Source organism: Netta rufina, assembly GCF_964035555.1.
Source record: "Netta rufina genome assembly, chromosome: 9".
NCBI classification, from domain to species: Eukaryota; Metazoa; Chordata; class Aves; order Anseriformes; family Anatidae; genus Netta; species Netta rufina.
In genome coordinates, this window is record NC_140132.1 from 2,786,946 (window position 1) to 2,807,063 (window position 20,118).

General features: G+C 33.7%; 1 protein-coding gene across 1 annotated transcript in view; it reads left to right on the top strand.

Annotated features, from left to right (window-relative positions):
- The window catches only part of ATR (ATR checkpoint kinase), a 40,368-nt gene that overhangs the window by 18,845 nt on the left and 1,405 nt on the right, over positions 1 to 20,118 (top strand). The window contains exons 24-46 of the mRNA XM_084291889.1: positions 195 to 310; positions 1,246 to 1,366; positions 2,287 to 2,424; positions 3,553 to 3,760; positions 4,235 to 4,413; positions 4,759 to 4,923; positions 5,223 to 5,314; positions 5,887 to 5,978; positions 6,372 to 6,549; positions 7,669 to 7,845; positions 8,199 to 8,358; positions 8,885 to 9,064; positions 10,177 to 10,319; positions 10,741 to 10,838; positions 12,386 to 12,618; positions 13,422 to 13,556; positions 14,147 to 14,347; positions 14,654 to 14,797; positions 15,339 to 15,489; positions 16,281 to 16,437; positions 16,601 to 16,754; positions 17,721 to 17,872; positions 19,352 to 19,457. Coding sequence (XP_084148015.1) covers positions 195 to 310; positions 1,246 to 1,366; positions 2,287 to 2,424; positions 3,553 to 3,760; positions 4,235 to 4,413; positions 4,759 to 4,923; positions 5,223 to 5,314; positions 5,887 to 5,978; positions 6,372 to 6,549; positions 7,669 to 7,845; positions 8,199 to 8,358; positions 8,885 to 9,064; positions 10,177 to 10,319; positions 10,741 to 10,838; positions 12,386 to 12,618; positions 13,422 to 13,556; positions 14,147 to 14,347; positions 14,654 to 14,797; positions 15,339 to 15,489; positions 16,281 to 16,437; positions 16,601 to 16,754; positions 17,721 to 17,872; positions 19,352 to 19,457 — 3,480 coding nt within the window. The remainder of the gene's footprint in view (positions 1 to 194; positions 311 to 1,245; positions 1,367 to 2,286; positions 2,425 to 3,552; positions 3,761 to 4,234; positions 4,414 to 4,758; positions 4,924 to 5,222; positions 5,315 to 5,886; positions 5,979 to 6,371; positions 6,550 to 7,668; positions 7,846 to 8,198; positions 8,359 to 8,884; positions 9,065 to 10,176; positions 10,320 to 10,740; positions 10,839 to 12,385; positions 12,619 to 13,421; positions 13,557 to 14,146; positions 14,348 to 14,653; positions 14,798 to 15,338; positions 15,490 to 16,280; positions 16,438 to 16,600; positions 16,755 to 17,720; positions 17,873 to 19,351; positions 19,458 to 20,118) is intronic.

Genomic DNA, 20,118 nt, shown 5'->3' on the forward strand with positions numbered 1-20,118 from the left:
TGGAGAATCTATAGTTAGTCAAAATCAGCCCATGGGTAGTAACAGGGATAATGATCTTGGATGAAATTTTTGCAGTTATAATTTTTGAATTAAATAACTTGTAATTTGTATTTTGTTCTCCGTGTACACCAATTTTCTTGTGATCGTGAAGTATTTTCAATGCTAACTCGTTTATATAAGCCATGCCTTTTCAGGAGTTACTGTCTATCTATGACTGTAGAGAGACAAACACTGACTGCCCAGGCTCCAGGCTTTGGAGGAGATTTCCTGAGCATGTGCAGGAAATCTTGGAACCTCATTTAAATACACGGTATATGACAATTTATTCAATTTCTTTTCATAACAGCTTTAAAAGCTTGCTTTTTTTTTTTTTTTAACCTTTAGGCTAGCAATAACATGATTTGGTATTATGGTTGTCACTCTTGTGTGAAGACTGTAAGGTGTACATACAAACAGCAAGGAAGCTTTCCCTATTCAAGCATTTACTTGAATAGGTAACTTTTTGTAAATCAAACAAGCAGAATTCTTAGTTCATACATTGCCCAGATATATGTGTTTTCCCTAGGACATTATCTTATGCAACTTTCTGATGCTTTTATTTCTGTTTTTCCTTTCTCTGTACAAATTCTCACTAGTTTGTACTGACTTTGTACTCAAATCCATTAATATACCTTTACTGCTATCATTTATAGAAGTAGGAGGATCTCATTGGGTTTCAATTTAACTTGTTAAATTTTGTTGAATTAATGATAAAATGTAGTGTGAAGAAAATTTCCTATTATGTATGTACCTTCATTTGAAATAAATAAAGTTTCCTTTCTGTTTCCTTATTAATAGTGACTGTCATGCTCATCTGTGATAAGTTTGACCTGCTCAGAAAGCCTTTTGTGGCTTTCATGTCTCTTCTGGGTTTTTCCCATCAAAACATACTACTCAAATAAACATCCAACTGCATTTCGTAGTGCTGATTTGAACAGCACTTTGAAGTATGTTTTCAAGTTCTAGTAGCATGTTATGTTGTTCCTATGTCACGTTTCATTTCAAGAAATCCTAGAAAAATACATTGGCTGCTGGATTTATTTATTTATTTATTTATTTATTTATTTTTAAGATTCAGAAGTTGAAACCTTAAGATTCAAGCTAGGGAACTTCAAAATTAACTGTATGCTGTAGTTTTGTTTTGTTTTAAATTATTGTCATATATATATTTGAAATGTTTTATTAAATGGTACTTTGAAATTACAGGTACAAGAGTTACCAAAAAGCTGTAGATTGGTCTAAGATGAAGAAGCCAATTTACTTAAGCAAATTAGGTGACAATTTTGCAGAATGGTCAGCAACTTGGGCAGGTTATCTTATAACAAAGGTAAGATAATAAGTCTGCTTTTTAAGTTGGTATATACAACATGGTTCTTGACCTAACTTCAGTTTCTGAAAGTGAGGGATGGATGAGGGGGATATGCTTTTTCTCTGGAGGCTTGTTATAGTGCATAGTATAGACTTCTTGCACCTTTAAGGTAACTGTGCACTTTCCCTTAACCAGCATTGTTTCTTCTTAGCTAGACTTGGCAGATTGTGCCAAAGCCAAAAGTCTAGGAAGTTTGCCTTTGTCCAAACACTGTTGTACAGTTGAAAGCACTTAAAGTGTTGCTGTAAATTACCTAAAATGCTTATGGAAAACCTCAAGTTACCTTCTCAGTTTCTGAAATATTTCTTTCGTGTCCCCATATATCCACAATCCCAGCACATAGAAGGAGAGAGTCAAATACTTTTTTCCGTTCCTTTTGCCTTTCCTGCATTTAAATGACCCACTGAAAATTTCATTTCTAAATCAACCACTCTAGAAAGTGACTTTGATTACATTAGCTCAGTAGGTGTGGTGGCCTCTTTCTATTTCAGATAAAGATGAATTGATTGTCTTTATAACTTCCTAATTTTTTCATGTTTTTAAGTGCAGGATAGAGGCTCAAAGAAGTAGTAGACTCTCAGCCTTTTTTTTTTTTTTTTTTTTTCTGATGGCCACTGCAAGTTCACAGTAGTGTGGAAAACAGAAGTGCAATGTGTAAGCAGTGTTTGCCTGTCTTTTTGTGGTATCAGCAATTCATACACATAATAAAAGCTACCATCTGGCATCCATATTGCAGGCTTAAGTTTGATGAATTTTCTGTAGGAGATGAGTATCTTAAATTCTGTTCCATCAAATACTTTTGTAATTGTCAAAAATAGACACCTGTTAAGTATTTGGGTATTTGTAATGATGCTTCTGCTGGAAATATTTTCTTGTAGGTGCGACATGATCTTGCCAGAAAAGTTTTTGATTGCTGCAGTATTATGATGAAAAATGACTATAAAGTGACAATTTATCTGCTTCCACACATCCTTGTCTATGTCTTGTTGGGGTGCAGCCAAGAGGATCAACAAGAGGTAAGATGTATGAATTCTTCACAGCAACATTCCAGAGCTGTTCTTCCTAAGAAGCTGTTCAGCTCTACAGAACTACTGTAGACCTACATGAACAAATTGTAGTTGTTAAGCACTCTCCTCTTTCCCTACCCCACTACATTTTCAGCTAGGTTTTTTAAATAAATTTGTACAAGTTTGTGTTCAGTTGCTTTTTTTGTGGATTTATATTTCTTGAAGTTATTTCAGCAGGGCCTAGGAGTAGAGATACTATGTTGTTAAGTAGGATTGCAGTAATATTAGGAGATACAGTTGTACAAAGAGGAAGAGGGGGCAAATACTAAGGAATAAATTGAACTTGTATACTTCTGAGAATACAGACCCATAATTTTTTCTTTCCCTTGCACACACACATGATTCAAGTAGAAAAACCTGTTCAGATACAACACTCATGCAGAGCAGGGGCAGGAGGGAGAAGCATCATCCAGGAATTAATCTTTCCTTTAGTTTGCTTTAGCAGAAGTTGAAGAAACTGAAAAATACAGGTTACATTCTATTAATTTGAAGTTTCACAGTTAAAATACCGGTGTTGAAACATTCTGGGTGTGTAGGAGGTTGTTCAGGGTAATGGTTCTTCTGCGAAGGAGTGCATCCACAATAAGCGTCTGTTATGTATTTCATCTCCTGTTGACTAAAATGAACAGGAAGCAGGTCTTTTCAGCATTGTATGTACTTCAATATAGGCAACAATCAAATCTGTGATCTTGTAGCCAGTAGTGAACTTGACTCTATCAAACTTGGAAGTGCTGTGTGCAGAAGTGCAGCAGCATTCACTGTGTATTGAATTGTAAAATTTCAGAAATTGTGATTTTTATTATTTTCCCCCCTGAATCCAAGGATGCGCTTTTCAAAGATTTTCTTGCTGCACAGTCTTCTGATGATGACTTGTACTTGGTTTGTCCTTTCTTCCTCTCAAGATCACCAGACAAAGAAGGCTTATAAATAAAGACCAATTTATTAATGTATGCACTTAAAATATCTACTATCTTCATTTTTAATGTTGATTTGTTAATTATGTTAATATGTGCTGTTTTCTACTCTGTTGGTGCCTGTATGGTACTTCTGTTTTTCATCATATTAATGTTTGTGTAGGTTTACATGGAGATTATGGCTGTTCTGAAACATGATGACCAGTGTACTAGGAGACTTCAAGACAGTGCATCTGATCTAAGCCAACTGAGCACGCAGACAGTGTTCTCCATGCTCGATCATCTAACTCAGTGGGCTAGACATAAGTTTCAAATGCATATTGCTGAAAAAAATCCTAGCAAGTCTTGCAAAGACAGAGGTGATCTAAAAAGTAAGTGATGCTTACTTTATTTCAAGTGGTGTTTGCATTCTTCGAATAAGTTTTTTAATGTGCCACTTCACATTATGACCATGTAAGAATGCAATATTACTGTAATTCTGCTTTACGACTATATAATATAGTCTGCTTTACGAGTTTTTACTATCATATTGTGATTTCCACCTCCCTCGCCCAATTCATTGTTTTGAGTGTATATTTTAAGAAATAGATTCAAAATTTAAAAATTAAATGTTAATTTTTTTGGTAGATCTCTAAAAGCTCATTTTAATTTATTTGATGGTGTCTTGCAATATGTAGGAAGTTCAGCAATATTAATGATTTACTGTTGACAGAAGTGAAAAATATGATATTAGGCTAATTATTTTTTCTCATTAAATTGTGAATTACTTGAATTCTAATGCATAGGGGTATTTCTTACAAATGAAACCTCAATGATGGACTTTTAAAATTGGTTTTATTCCATAGCATCAAGTGAGGACTGCGGAGAATATCAAAATGTGACACGCTTTTTAGACCTTATACCTCAAGATACGTTAGCTGTGGCTTCATTTCGCTCTAAGGCTTACACAAGGGCTGTGATGCACTTTGAATCATTCATCATAGAGAAAAAACAAAATATTCAGGAGCATCTTGGATTTCTTCAGGTTCTGCAGTTCTTTTGGTTTTTGTTTCATTTATTTTAAAATGACATTAAATATAGATGAATAAAGCTCTGTCAGATTATTCTTTGAGATGGTATGATGTGTATTGTTATTATAGTATAAGATGATGACTATTGCAGTATACTAAACAAAAGAAGGGCTCAACTTCGGAAGTAGCCTATCAAAACTGATGTTTATGATGAAATCTTAAAGTCAAAAATTCCTACAGAGTAATTTGCTCTGTATTTTCACAATACGTGTGATTCTGAACATATTATATGTAAAGTATTTTCTTGCTGTAACAAAGTTGTTTTCAATGTCCATTTTAAACTCTCTTTTTGAACAAAGAAATTGTATGCTGCTATGCATGAGCCAGATGGAGTAGCTGGGGTGAGTGCAATTCGGAAAGCAGAACCATCTCTCAAAGAACAAATCCTTGAACATGAAAGTATTGGCTTGTTAAGGGATGCTACAGCCTGTTATGATAGGGCTATCCAGCTGGAACCTGATCAGGTAAATATATATTTAATCTATTAGTTATCATATAATTAAATAATACAAACAAATACAAAAATACCTCTTTAGAATATCTAAAATAATTAAGTAAAATATGAACATAAGAATTTTCAATGACATTTGCTGAATAATGTATTGCTATTGGAAGTGTCTTAACAACTGAAACAAATCTGTGGTTGGGTCCATACTGTAATTTGCTGTCTTGGGATAATAGTTGATGGATGCTTATGTCCAAGTTGTTTGTGTTGTGTTTTTTTTTGTTGTTGTTTGTTTGTTTTCTTTCTTCCTATTTCCAGATTATTCATTACCATGGTGTAGTGAAGTCCATGTTAGGCCTTGGTCAGTTATCTACTGTCATTACTCAGGTGAACGGAGTACTTGTGAACAGGTATGATAAGCATTTAATAATATGTTTATCAGAGTAGTATAAAGTCCTTGTGTTATACATATGTATCAGTAGTCACTTCTTGTGCATTATCAAGCATATCCAGCTAGTAGTGTAAAGCTAGAAAACTTCATGTACTTCATCTAGAAGTTTATTATTTCAAGGCATCCGAGGCATCAGTCCTTTTATCTGTGCTGTGTGCAGTGTTGAGATGTACTTTAAAGAACAGAATCCTTTATTCACCATCATTGTATGTGTTGCTTGTTCTGTAGCTATTCCATAGTCTAGTAGGAGAAATGGATTGGAAGGTAATTTTTAAAATGTGCCATAGAAGGTAAAGACACTATGTGGAAATTGAATTTAGGGGGTTGAAGTTGTATAGTTATTTTTTCACCAATGCATATCCTTTGGTTTTATTGTATTTTGTTAAAAGTAAGTTTACCTTACTTATTTTCAAACAAAACAGAATTTCATGTAAAAAAATATTTGTTAATAAAACGTGGAAGTAACATATTGGAGGGAAAAAATATAAGCAAGTTCAGCACAGTTTTATTTCTTTTGTTTTCTTCTAATAGGTCTGAGTGGATTTCTGAATTGAACACATACAGAGTTGAAGCAGCCTGGAAACTGTCACGGTGGGATTTACTGGAAAATTATTTAGCTTCAGGTAAGTTTTATCAAAATAAGAACACTCCTTTGCATTCCTGAAAAAGTGTATGTTTTAGTCTAATCTTCAATCAAGGGGCAGTGATTGCAATTTTATATTTGTGAGTTTTAATGGGGGAGCTTTGTTCCTGACAGTCTTCTAGATTTTGTGAATGTATTTGACTGTGAGCTGTATAGTCCATGAGTAGAAACCTATAGTGAGTATGACACCAAATTTTTTAGGGAGCTGTTTTAGTTTGTGAGGTGGAAATTCATTTAATTAGTTCCGAGAAAAACTCATGCTGAGGAATTTCCAGTAGCATGTTAATACAAATTAGTATGTTCAGATTAAACTGCCAAAGAAAGAGCTTTGAGAGGCCTTTTTTTTTTTTTTTTTTTCTTTCCTCTCCCAAAGATGTGAAGTCCACAACTTGGAGTGTCAGATTGGGACATTTACTATTATCAGCCAAGAAGAAAAACAAAGCAGCTTTTTACGAAACACTCAAGGTTGTTCGAGCAGAACAGATTGTGCCCCTTTCAGCAGCAAGCTTTGAAAGAGGATCCTATCAGCGAGGATATGAACACATTATCAGGTTTCTGATTTCCATTTATCACTATTTTCAAAATGACATAAGTGTACAGCAAGAATTTTCAGTTTCCATGGTAAATAATACTGATACATACTTACTGTCATTCTTTTGCATACTCAGCGACATGGAAACATTTGATTAATTGGGTATTTATTCTTTTTTTTGTCCCTGGAAAAAGTATTCACAAAGTCTTTTGGCTATAGTCTTTAAAAAATGAACAATCAATTTTATGTAACCATCAAGTAATAAGAAATCAACGATTCAATTGCATGCCTAAAGTAGTATATACAGGCCAGTAGCTCCAGTAACTTAAATCCGTTAACATAAGACTATTGGGTTTTGATAAGTACAGTGGCCTGAAAAAGCGTTCTCTTCTTCTGTCAGCAAAGAACAGTAAGAACTGAAAGCCCACCCCTTTTAAGTGTTTTTTTCTTTTTTAATCAGTTTTGAAGTAGCCTTTTTTATTAAAATATTTATTATATTTTTATTAAAATAATAGGTCCTCTACACTGTAAATGCACCTTTATGGCAAGACCTTGTTAATATATGTCTTTCTCGCACTTGTTTGATTTAGCCATTGATCTTTGCTATTTAGAAACTTTCACACAGTCACTGTTTCTCAGTCATATGTGCACACCATATTTAGACTGCTGATGAGAAGTTTACAAGCTCTCAGCTTTACAGCTAATAACAGTATATTTGATAAGTGGAGAAACTTTATTGTAAACGAGGTGTTTAGGTATCAGTACATTGCATCCAAAATGGTATTCATAGAAAATATCAGACTTCTCCAAGAATTTTTTTGCTAAAAATAATGGATAGAAATACTGTCTTTGTAACAATTGACTTCCTCTCCAGGTAACCTTTATCATCTTGTGTTCAGTAGCTTGGTGGGGAATAGTGAGAAAATAATTAGTCAGTTAACAACTCCTTGTTTTTGTGTATTTGATTTTTGGTGCATTTTTGCTTTTAAAAGAAGTCTTCCTATTTGAAGTTATTTTTATATGGATAGCTTTTAGAAAGAAAATAGCAAAAAGCTGTCTGAAAGTTGCATGTGTGTGCAAACACATATGAAACAGCAAGCAATTTTCAACAGTTTTTGTTTTTATTCTTCTATAATAGGTTGCACATGCTGTGTGAGTTGGAACATAGTATTGGACCAATGTTTCAGCAACCAGATGGCAACCACAGTAGAGACTCCCTGAATTGGTGTGCTCGTATTGAAATGACACAGAACTCATACAGAGCAAAAGAACCTATTTTAGCACTGAGAAGGGCTTTGCTTAGTCTCAGTAAAAGGTGAGAACATGACTATTTCTTGTCTTTCCATGTTGTATTCTCAGTCACACTGTGGCTTTTCATACATGTCAGAACAGAGAAGATAAAACTTGTGGGAATTTGTTATAGACAAAAGCAGACCTCTGCAATATTGTTTACATTCAAAATGTAAGGAAGAAGTGTTGTGCATAGGAAAGATAAGGAAAAAACAGGATAGAGTATTTCATTTAAACAAAAAAAAAGCAAAATGTGTTAAAAACAATTTTAAACAATTGCTGTGCTGTGCATGGCTTATTGAGAAATTCTGTGGGTTTCAGAATGTTGTGATATTTTTAAGATGTGACTGAAATTGTTTTGTGCAAAACTTTCTGCAGCCAGGATTACAGTGAGCTTGTTGGTCAGTGTTGGCTCCAGAGTGCTAGAGTTGCAAGAAAAGCTGGTCATCACCAGACTGCATATAACGCTCTCCTGAACGCTGGGGAATCTACACTCTCGGAACTTTATATAGAAAGAGCAAAGTGGCTGTGGTCCAAGGTAAACAAAATCAAAATTGAATTTACTTTCTTACATGCAAGAAAACAATCCTTAGTCTTCAAGGGGGAAAAAAAAGGCACGTAATCATTGCGTCACACAAAATACATCAGCTGGGATTGTCAATACATTCTGATTGCAGTTGAGAAACAGTAAGTTTTTGCATCCAACTGCTGATCAGGCCTTTTCTATATCCACTGACTTTTCTCGCAATAGGTACGAAGGTGGTGGATTACCTGCTTCTATTGAAGCAGCCTAGAGTAATTTAGTTGTAGTAGTAGAACTTTCTTTAATTTGTTTCCTTTTAACTAGTTAGAACTAGGAAGCAGTCAGTATAATTATTGAGCTAGGTCTAATGTGACAATTATGCTGAGATAAGGGAATATAAGAAGCATCTGAAAACAACAACATCTCATGACCACAGACAGAATGGTCTAGAACACTCAGGAACATAACTTTACCTTTGTAACAACTGTAAGCTGTTTTACATTTATTTAAACTATATAAAACATTTTCATCTTTCCATTAGGCTGACGTTCACCAAGCACTTATTGTTCTCCAGAAGGGGGTTGAGTTGTGTTTCTCTGAGAACAAAGCACCATGTAATACCAAAAATCAGCTCATCCATGGTCGGGCAATGCTGCTAGTGGGCAGATTTATGGAAGAAACTGCTAACTTTGAAAGCAATGCAGTTATGAAAAAGTATAAGGTAATCCAGTATGCTGGTACTAACAAGACAGTAGTTTTTAAAAATAGATCTCTTAAGAAAAACAGCATTGTGCTCCTGATAATGTCAACCAAGCATAGCATCGCTGGGATTGAATGGTGTATCAATGTGATTCTTCTTGTAAAGATTTAACTATCTAAGTTAATTTTAAAATAACACATAAATTCAGGGAAATCTACAATTCCCAAGTATGGGAGCTAAGGATACCTAATATGACAGCTGAAGTCCAAAAAAAAACAACCAGGGGTGTATGGATTTTTTTCTTCTGATATACAAATCAGCATTCCTCACTAAATGCGGGGTACTCTAAAAAGACAGTGTTAAAATCTTCAGTGTTACTTCTCTCTGGTAATGAGTTACAACTCTGCTTCAAATATGTTTCAAACCTCTTAAGAACTAGGAAGGAGGCAATTGGTACATTTAAAGAATACAGCAATAGTAGATCTATGTTGATAGTCTTCTTTAAATTTAATGTCTCCCATTCAATTTTTGACATTTGATACTATTGCTATTTCCTGTTACCTTACTAATTAAAATACTACTGTAACGGTTATTTAGAGAGAAGTCTAACAGCTGTATCAAATCAAATGAATGTTGGAATAATGAAAACTGATGCAATTTCATTGAACTATATAAAAACACTAATGCTTAGCATTTTCTACTGTCTAAATACTGGATTTGGAAGCAAACCAGTGTTACATATTGGATGTGTCATTTGCAAAGTTATTTCTTTTCTAATATATGCTGTACAATTTCGCTGCTTCACTTTTCCAAAAACTTAAGGAAACACAGTATTTAGATGACCAGGAACTTGATTATAATATTTTTAATGAAGCTATAATCTTAGTTGAGGAATCCTATATCATTCTGTCTTAAATTCTATTTCTGTCTCCAAGCCTAGAAGAAACTTTAAGAGCAGACTTCCAGTTTACACAAGACTTTATCTTGGGGCAAAATTATAATTTTGGAGTTACAATTAATACTTTTCTGTACATATGTTGCACAACATAGCTAATACAAGATTCTTTGTTTATTGAGGTTTTTTTTCCAATCTTACAGTCCTCTGACAAAGTAATTATATATTTCTGTTACAGGATGTTACAAATTTCTTGCCAGAATGGGAAGATGGACATTTTTATCTTGCTAAATACTATGATAAATTAATGCCAATGGTAACTGATAACAAGATGGAAAAACAGGGAGATCTGATTAGATACATAGTTCATCATTTTGGAAGGTTAGAATCCACGGGAACTTTGTGTGGTTAATACAGGAAAATCACTGTTATGACAAAACGGCGTTTTATGGGAATACTTTCTTTCAGCAATTCAGACTGACTCAATTTTTTATGCAGTATAGTGGAACAAAGTAATGCACACTTAATAACTAATTGATTTTACTTCTTCCTTCTGTAAAAGTAATTGTTGTCCTTAGTATGTAAGACAGTAAGCTAACTATTCATCTGCAATTTTGATTAATGTAAAACAGAACCCTAGCTATTAGTAAGCTTTTAGTTGTTGCAGATGCGTTAAAACACTGAACATAAATTTCTAGTACAGAATGGCATGTGAAACAAGTAAGGATATAACTTTAAAGTAAGTTTCTAATGCTTCTAATATATATCACTAACATGCTGTGATTTCAACATGTAATTATAGGTCTCTACAATATGGAAACCAATTCATCTATCAGTCAATGCCAAGAATGCTTTCTTTATGGCTGGACTTTGGAGCAAAAGCGTATGAATGTGATAAAGGTAGAACACTTTTTTCCCGTGCATATTCCATCTGTTTTGCTTTTGCATAGATGATTGAAAGAGCAGTGAAGTATTTTTACAGTTTTGTTTAGACTTACTGTCTGGGTTATGTAGAAACATGAAACAGTTGTGGTTTTCTTTTTGAAATTATGGAATGTTAATGCACAGGACAGTATTAATTAGTTTAAAATGCTCAAAACTTTTTTTTGGTTATGTAATGAGAAAGAATTATTCCTCAGAATACTTAAGTCAATAAACAGATTTAGAGGAAGTCTTTGTATTGAAACCAGTCACCATTTCTAAGCTGCCTTCTTATGAGCAATGTGTAGTGTTTTTGTATTCACTTGCTACAGTAAAGGCTTTGGGGCTTTTTTCCCCAATTTGCCTTGGTTCCAATTGTTGAAGGCATTTTACCCAAGTTAAAATGGGGAAGAAAAGATTTCTGTAAGTAATGTCCAGATATGTGAAACTACTACCATGGATGTATTTTGTTTGCAAATTTTTGACCAAATGAAAATTGCAAACATTTCCTGCAGGTCTGCAGTGAAGCAGACAGACAAGTGTGGCTCTTTGATATCACCCTGGTTCTGTACACATAGCACGTAGGTCAGCTGAATGTGGTTGCAGTCACATCAGATGCATTTTTCTCTGATGATATTCATGCTTGATCCTCAGGTGCAAGGGTGGAGATGAGAGCAGGTGTTCTCATTCCTTTTAAAGGCTTTCTTCATTTTCTCTCCACTAAAAAATACGGGAATCTTTTTTTTTTTTTTTTTTTTTTTTTTTTTCTTGGGGAAATACATGGAGTGTTTTATGGAGTGTTTTTCTTGTTTGGTGTCTTTCTTTTGTATTGTTGTTTTTTGTTGTCATTCAACAGCATGCCATGGCATCACTTCAGAGGAATAGTAAATGTCTATAATACCAACTGTAACTATTTGCTCACAGGACAACAAGTAAAATCTGTGGTGATATCCCAACCTGAAGTATCAGTTATTCTGTGTGGTATTTAATTGGGTATAAATCTTTTTACTGCAGTTTCAAAATGGAATATTTTTAACAGTAGTTACTGATGAGCAAGTACATGCTTGCTTTTGTTATGCCCAAGTCTTGCTTCTGTTGTTTAAAATATTCTTCTCTACACAGACTTGTTTACAAATATTTCAAAGAGAAATATAAAAAAAAAAAATAGGTTTTATGCCCTTACTTTAACATCTTGTATTCTTTTGAGGTGTGGTTTTGTTTTATTTTAAAGATGTATGGAGAGCTTTTGCTATATTGTCTTTTCCACATTCTTGTTGTCTGTGCTTGTTTATTTTATTTCCAGTCATGCCTCCTGTAATGCTGGTTAGTGAAATTGCATATATATTTAAGTTACTGTACAATCTGTTAAAAAGAATTTTATAGTAGGGCTTTTTTTTGCTTCTTCCTTTGTGCTTTTTTGGCTAATGAAAATTAGTAACAAAATGTGTTTGCATAGGCTTGATGTAAATGACTTCACGTTTCAGGTGAAAAAAGTGACAGAGTGTTGTTGTCTTGTGTTTTTTCAGTGAGTCGTTCTGAGCGTATTCAAATGAAAAATGATTTGGCAAAAATAAATAAGGTGATTACAGAGCACACAAATCACTTGGCACCTTACCAGTTTCTGACAGCTTTTTCTCAACTAATATCCCGAATCTGCCACTCTCATGATGAAGTCTTTGCTGTTTTGATGGTGATTGTTGCTAAGGTGTTTTTAGCCTACCCACAGCAAGCAATGTGGATGATGACTGCTGTCTCTAAGGTACCCTGATATGTATAGCTATGCCTTTATTAAGTTTGTAAAACTGTTCTTATGAGAGAGAAATGTGAATGTAACCTATTTTACTTAATAAGAACAAATTGAGTGTTTTAATTGCTGCAGTAAAGCACTATGGATCAGGGTATCATGCTGTCAAAGCAGGTTTTATTGTAGCCAGAAGTTCATGTAATTACAGAAAAAAAATGGAATCAATAAGAATGCTAACATACATCCTGAATTGTACAATATATTTGGGAAGGAAAGTTAAATGATTTAAAAAAAAAAAAAAAAAAAAAAGCTGACAAATTAAGTAGTTACAGACAATAGGTTTGGTTGTTTTAAAATTGTAATAATACTTCTAGTTTTATAATCAAATATTCAATCCTCTACCTTGACTAAAATTAACTAAATATATAGCTTACTCCTAAAACTGCCTGGTAATAGGATCATTTCAAAGCAATTTAGAAGGCATGGTGCGTTCTATTTTTCAGGCTGTTGAAATAATTTTCAGAATACATTCCTATATTCTTGAATATTAGCCTTTATGCTGTGGATCTGCACAGAATGGTTTTAGAAAGGAACATGGACGCACACCCATGCATGCACAAACGCATACACAGAGCACATTTGAGCACTTGTAAGTTTAAGCATGAGATTTCAGTTGGAGAACTTTGTCCTACAGGTATTAAATATTACAAGCAGTGAGTGGAGTAAATAATATTATTGTTATTAGTGGTATTTCTGTCCTTTTAGTAATCTTTAATCACTTGATTGTTTCATAAATTTTAACTTTGCTTATTTTTCAGTCCTCATACCCTATGCGTGTCAATAGATGCAAGGAAATTCTAAACAAAGCCATCAACATGAAGGAATCCTTGGGAAAATTTATTGGAGATGCAACACGCCTTACAGATAAACTGTTAGAACTATGCAACAAACCGGTACTTACAAAAATAAATTAATACATGTAAATAGGTTTATTTACAGGTGTTTCATAAAAGTTTCTTCTAATAGCTTGCAATAACCAGTTCATCACACTAGTGTAGTTTCTGTTAAATTGTAGTCACTTGTTTCCTAATAGAAATATTTTAAAAGTATAAAATAGTTATAAATGAACATGTTTTAAGTACATAAGAATACATTTCATACTGTGCGGGCTTACAATTATTTTACCCTTTAATGATATGTTTATCAATAATCAATCAAAATGTAATCAATATGTACATAGTTCATGTGATTCTGTTAAGTAACTTTTACAGAGCTTAACTATAAAAATAGGTTGGTCATGAACATACAATCTTCACAATAGAGGTAAAATTAAATAAACTATTTAATTATCATGTATTTACATTCAGAGTGAAAAAGGTGTGCCATAAAGGTCATATATATTTTGTTTAGACCACACCCATTACATGTGTAGTTTCTCATTTTTCTGATAATCAAAAAATATTAGTTCATAAAGATCAATAATAGCAAAATAGCGCTATTCTGACTGTGCCTGTTTTTAATTTTTCAACAATTTTTTTTTAAGGTTGATGGAAACAGCTCAACGTTAAACATGAATATTCATTTCAAAACACTTAAGAGATTAGTAGAAGAGCACACATTTAGTCAAATCCTCATTCCTTTGCAATCTGTTATGATACCAACTCTTCCTTCAATTCCTGGTTCACATACTAACCATGATCCTTTTCCTGGATGCTGGGCCTACATTGCAGGCTTTGATGATACGGTAAGCCTCTAATTGGCACCTAATTTAAATTTCATGTTAAATAAATGTAGCTGCAGTTGGTAATCTTTGTTCCCTAGAAATCGAGGCTAACTTTGTAATTATGTTCATGGAAAATTAGTTGCTTCTGTCATAATAACTGAAAAGGATGTAGCCTCCTGGTACTTAGATCATGTTTTGGCCTGAGACTAGCACTTCCATGGTGCTACAGGATATTAATGTGACTGCTTAAATTGGTCATTTAATGGTAGATGTTTTATTCTTGTGTAATCTGATACAGGTGTTAATAAACCATTTTTCTTTCCTTAGGTGGAAATTCTCGCTTCACTTCAAAAGCCAAAAAAGATCAGCTTAAGAGGTTCAGATGGGAAATCTTATATTATGATGTGTAAACCTAAAGATGATCTAAGAAAAGACTGTCGGCTCATGGAATTCAATTCCCTTATTAATAAGGTTAGACAATCAGATATGTTGTATTTACTGACCAAAATATAAAACTAAAATAAAGCTAAACTGTCTAATAATAAAGAAGGAAAAAAAGAGAGGTGGGGAAAGGGAACTTGGCAGCTAATCCTGAGTTAAATATTCTGGAGGAAAATGTAAACTGTCACCAAATATTTTATTTCATCTGAAATCAATACCAATTGATAATGTGTAACTCTTTACAGACTTTGGAAAACAATAAAACATTTTACTAAAATCATTGCTTCTTCCAGCAGTAATATGCAGGAAATATGTTTACAGTAAATGACTTTCCTGCTGTTGTTTCTCATTTCCTGTTCAAAATTTTCTAATATTCCTAAAATTCTCATCTTAATTTACTATGGAAAAGAGAAGAGCATTTTACTTGCATTTAATCTGCTGCAGATAGTGAAGCTCAGAATTTTAAATTCTAAATCATGTGATTAGAAAATAAATATGAATCATTTGTTATTTATACATTTTCATCCTATGTTATCTGTTAATCTGATGTCTACTTTCTTTTTGTCAATAGTGCTTAAGAAAAGATGCAGAGTCACGTAGGCGAGAACTCCATATTCGAACCTATGCAGTTATTCCATTAAATGATGAATGTGGCATAATTGAATGGGTGAACAATACTGCTGGCTTAAGAAATATCCTGATAAAGCTTTATAAGGAGAAAGGTAAAAATAGAAAGAGAGAGAGAGAGAGAAAGAGACGTGCCGGGGGGGAGAGATATGGGAGAACAGAGAAAGAGAAGGATGTTAAAGCCTAGACATGGTCCCAGGTAACCTGCTGTAGGTGGCCCTGCTTGAGCATGAGGGTTGGACAGGATGACCTCCAGAGGTCCCTTCCAACCTAAACCATTCTGTGATTCTTAGGTGTTGTGTTTTGTTTATTTTTAAAGGATTTGTAACTTTATTAGTAAATTATACAAACAGCAAGGAAGCAGACTAAATTCTAGGAAGATTCAATCATGTATCTTTAATTATCTGCAATGTAGGATAATTCTTGTGTGTGGTATACCTTCACTCTTAAATGGAAGAGAACTGTTGCTTGCAGTAAACAACTTGCTAATGAGAGAACTGATAGCATAATCATCTTAATACGTTCCCATGCTGCTGGTACTGCTGTTGAAATGATTCACATCATTCTATAAGAAAAAAAAAAAAAAAAGTGCAGCACTGAATAATAGAGAAGGCTATGGACTTGAGATTTGATCAGTTGTTTTTGCTTTCTGTTCTGTTTGTGAAAGGGGTTGATGTACTTGGTCTGCTGTTTCAGTTAACATGATGGTTTTTTATTTACTTTCCAGCACCCTGACAACAGTATGATCTATGGGTTATTTTCCATTTAATCATTTAATTCATTGTTATGGAGATTTTTATCTTATCTAAAATATCATATTGAAATAGTAAGTATTAGGTTTTATGTCTGGGGATTTATTTTGCCTAATTGAGGAAGTCTCTTACAGGTATCTATATGACTGGAAAGGAACTACGTCAGCATATGCTTCCAAAGTCAGCACCGTTGTCTGAAAAGCTGAAAATGTTCAAAGAAGTCCTTCTGCCCCGGCATCCTCCTGTCTTTCATGAATGGTTTCTTAGGACATTCCCTGATCCTACTTCGTGGTGAGTGACCGCGATTGGGCTAGCTCAAGATTATCTACTTTATCTATTTCACTAAACATACTGTTGGAAAAAAGATAAACATACTGTTGAATCAACAATACCGTTGAATAAAGACAGACAAGGAGGTGATTTTGACTTATATATTTGATTCTTACTCCCACAGGTACAATAGTAGGTCAGCCTATTGTCGTTCTGTTGCAGTCATGTCAATGGTAGGTTACATACTTGGTCTAGGAGACCGTCATGGTGAAAACATCCTCTTTGATTCCTTGACTGGTGAATGCGTGCATGTGGATTTCAATTGTCTTTTCAATAAGGTGAGAAATGCTCCCTTGCTGAACTTGGCTTTTATTTTACATGCATGTAAGTTATAAAACCCTAATATCTTGTTTTGTTTTAACATGTGTGTTGTGTTCTGTCTCTCACTTCTTCTTATTTATACCCAACAAAAAGTATGGGACATGTAAAGAATATGTGATTGTTTTGTGTACTGCACTAATGAAAGCCAGCTTTTTGATTATGCCGATATCAGATGAGCTTATGGATACACTGAAATAGCCCAAATTTTAGTGTTCTTATTTTATGACTCTCCTTTCTCCACTGCCACTTTTTAAGCAAAGCTGTAATTATTGCATGCAGAGTTCTATTGCTGTGAAGTTTTTGTGTTTCTAACACTCAGCACAAAAAAATCCTATGGTTCTGTAAAAATAAAGAAGAAAATTGTGGCCTGAGTGGGTTATGGAGTTTTAGTATTTCTGGCAAAATATGCTTTTAGTGTGGCACATTTGCCATTTTTAATACAGATAACTGAGGTAGAGATGGTAATTGCTCCTGCTTCCATTTCAGTAAGAGTAAGTTGACCTACATAGCCCTTAATTAAGCGGGGAAAAAAAAATAAAAGGAAATAGCTTTAAGCAAACCTGTGAATTATAAAAATTAGCATTTTGCTTCAGACTACAGATTTGTGTTATGTATTTAGAACATATGTGTATTAACATAATTATATATTTAGAACATAAGTGTATTAATGCATGAAAGAAATTATTTGGACATGGTTATCCTTTATTCATGGTAATTTGCTTTTAACAGATAGGGCTGTGATCTGACCAAACATGTCTTCTCACTTAGGAATCTGCCACAGGCAATGACAGGGGGGAAAAAAAACAAAAAACAAAAAACAACAACAAAAAAAACTTAGAACAACACAAATTTATGTTACTACTCTTTAAAATGCAGATGACAAAACCTTTTTTTTTTTTTTTTTTTTTTTTATCAATGTAAAGGGAGAAACTTTTGAAGTTCCCGAGATTGTTCCTTTTCGTCTCACTCATAACATGGTTCATGGAATGGGCCCAATGGGAACAGAAGGTCTCTTCCGAAGAGCTTGTGAAGTCACAATGAGGCTTATGCGTGATCAAAGGGAGCCTCTAATGAGGTACGGCAACTGTTTTTGCCATAAACTCTGAAAAAGCTCTCTGTAGTCTAAACATCTAAAACAGTAACTGCTAGTTGCAGCATATGGCTGTCATGCAGCTCAGTCTTAACATAACATACGGTTCAATATAAACTAATAGAAATATTCAGCGCTAACTTCAGACTCAGTGCTTTGTTACTACTATAACTAGATAATGCTTATATATTAAAAATTAGTACGCGTTCCTGAAGTTGCCTTTTTTCATTTATCTTGTAGTTTTCTTGGTTTTCTTCCTGAGTTAAATGCATTTTTATCCTGGATTTTTCAGGTCCCAGGAGATAGTCAGTGATCAATGTTCTAATATTTGGCTTAGGTACCCATCTTGTATAATAATTTCAAACCACTTTTCTGCATTCATTCTTTAGAGATCATGCAATGTTTTTCAGTGTACAGTGGGAATAAATTTTAGAATATGGTCACAGGTCTTTTCTGATATCTGATGGAACAGCAAAAATGGGACTTGCAAGTCCCCAAGTGAATTGTCACAACTGCTTTGATCAGCTGTGAAGATCATATTATCTCTTTGACAAGGTTTACTGTTTCCATGTTTCAGCTGACAAAGGGTCAGTCCTTTCCAATTCATTTCAGGCAGTCATTTAGGACTACATAAGTAGCAGTTGCAAGTGATAGTGGCTAACGAAATATTTCATCAAAAGTAAATGTGCAGTTATCTTCACAGAAACATTGGGAAAGGCAGTTAATTTGCAACTAATGAGTGGCTGTGAACCACAGTAACTTCAGCTGGTGATCTGAACTCCAGAAAGAACTTATGTCCACAGCAGAATTGCTTTGGTCTGATTAATTTCACAAGAAAACAAAACTGCATAGGAACGCTTGAATTATTCAAATAATTGCATAAAATGACAAGTTGAAGGTTTATGATGCAGGTCTTAATATATTACTGTATAACAAATAGCTTTGTTTTAAGGCAAAAACAATGAATAAATTGCTCACCCTCAGATTTTTAAGTCTTAAGGGGGAAGAAAAGATCTAAGACCTACATCTTTAAATAAAAAGTTCAAATGGAAGAGTAGTTAAAGATCTACAAAGACTAGATAATAAAAGCATTTTTTTAATTGTCTTAGGAATATCTTGCCGATCTAGTATTTTAGTTACAGAACTTGGTGTAGAATAATACAGATCATTTGATAAAATACATAATAACAAACTGTTTTGTTTCAAAGTCACTTAAAGCATTAGTCTTTATGAAATTACTAATAGCAGTGACATGGAGAGAGATGAAAAGGAAAAAGATGCTTGTTTTTTGTGTTAAAGCTTTTTCCCCCTCATTTCAGAATATGAAAGTTAAAAGGTAAAGAGCAATATTTTGGTTTTGTAGGTACAGAAAGTCTTGTTTTGAAAAGTATGTGTTGGTCAAAATCAATTAGAGAAAATGCGTATTTTATCTTTCTTTTTTTTTTCTTTAATGCATTTATTTAGTGTCTTAAAGACTTTTCTCCATGATCCTCTTGTGGAGTGGAGTAAGCCTGTTAAAGGGAACACAAAAGCACAGGTGAACGAAACTGGAGAAGTTGTCAATGAAAAGGTTAGTTCAAAACAAGCATAGCTTAAGGTATTGAAATGGCACGCATCCATTATGGTTGCAAGTTGCGTATTTTCTAATTGAAATCTTAAATTTCTTATTTTTCTGTTTCCTTGATTTGAAAATCACTCTGGTTGTTTCCTCTGGATTATCTCAATGCTAGTCTCTTTATATCCTTTTTAAGGATAACTATTATTTTTATTGATAGAAAATATCATTTATCTGCTAAAGAATCAAGCAGAACACAATGCATAATTTTGTCATTAGTATTACCAAATCTTGGACGACATCAACAGAAAACAGAATAGGAAAGGCTCCTGCTTTTTCTTTCTGTAAAATTCTTGCATGCTTGTCCAGAGTAACAGTGATGGTAACACTTGGAAAGGACTCCAGATGTCCTTTCCAGGCATACTTGGTGCTTTTCATGAGTGGACATTTATACAACAAGGCCCTTATTTATTCAATAATATGAATGGGGTACTTGGAAAATATTAATTACTGTTTCTTTCGTAGTTGCTGCCAAATACTGTATTTTTTATACAAACTATAGCTTGTACAAGCTGTAGTATTTATTCTCTTTCCCTTCTGTAAAATGTCTGATTTGTCTGACTTTTTTTTGGCTTTAAAAGGAATGTTTTAAAAGACTAAACGTGTAATAGCACAT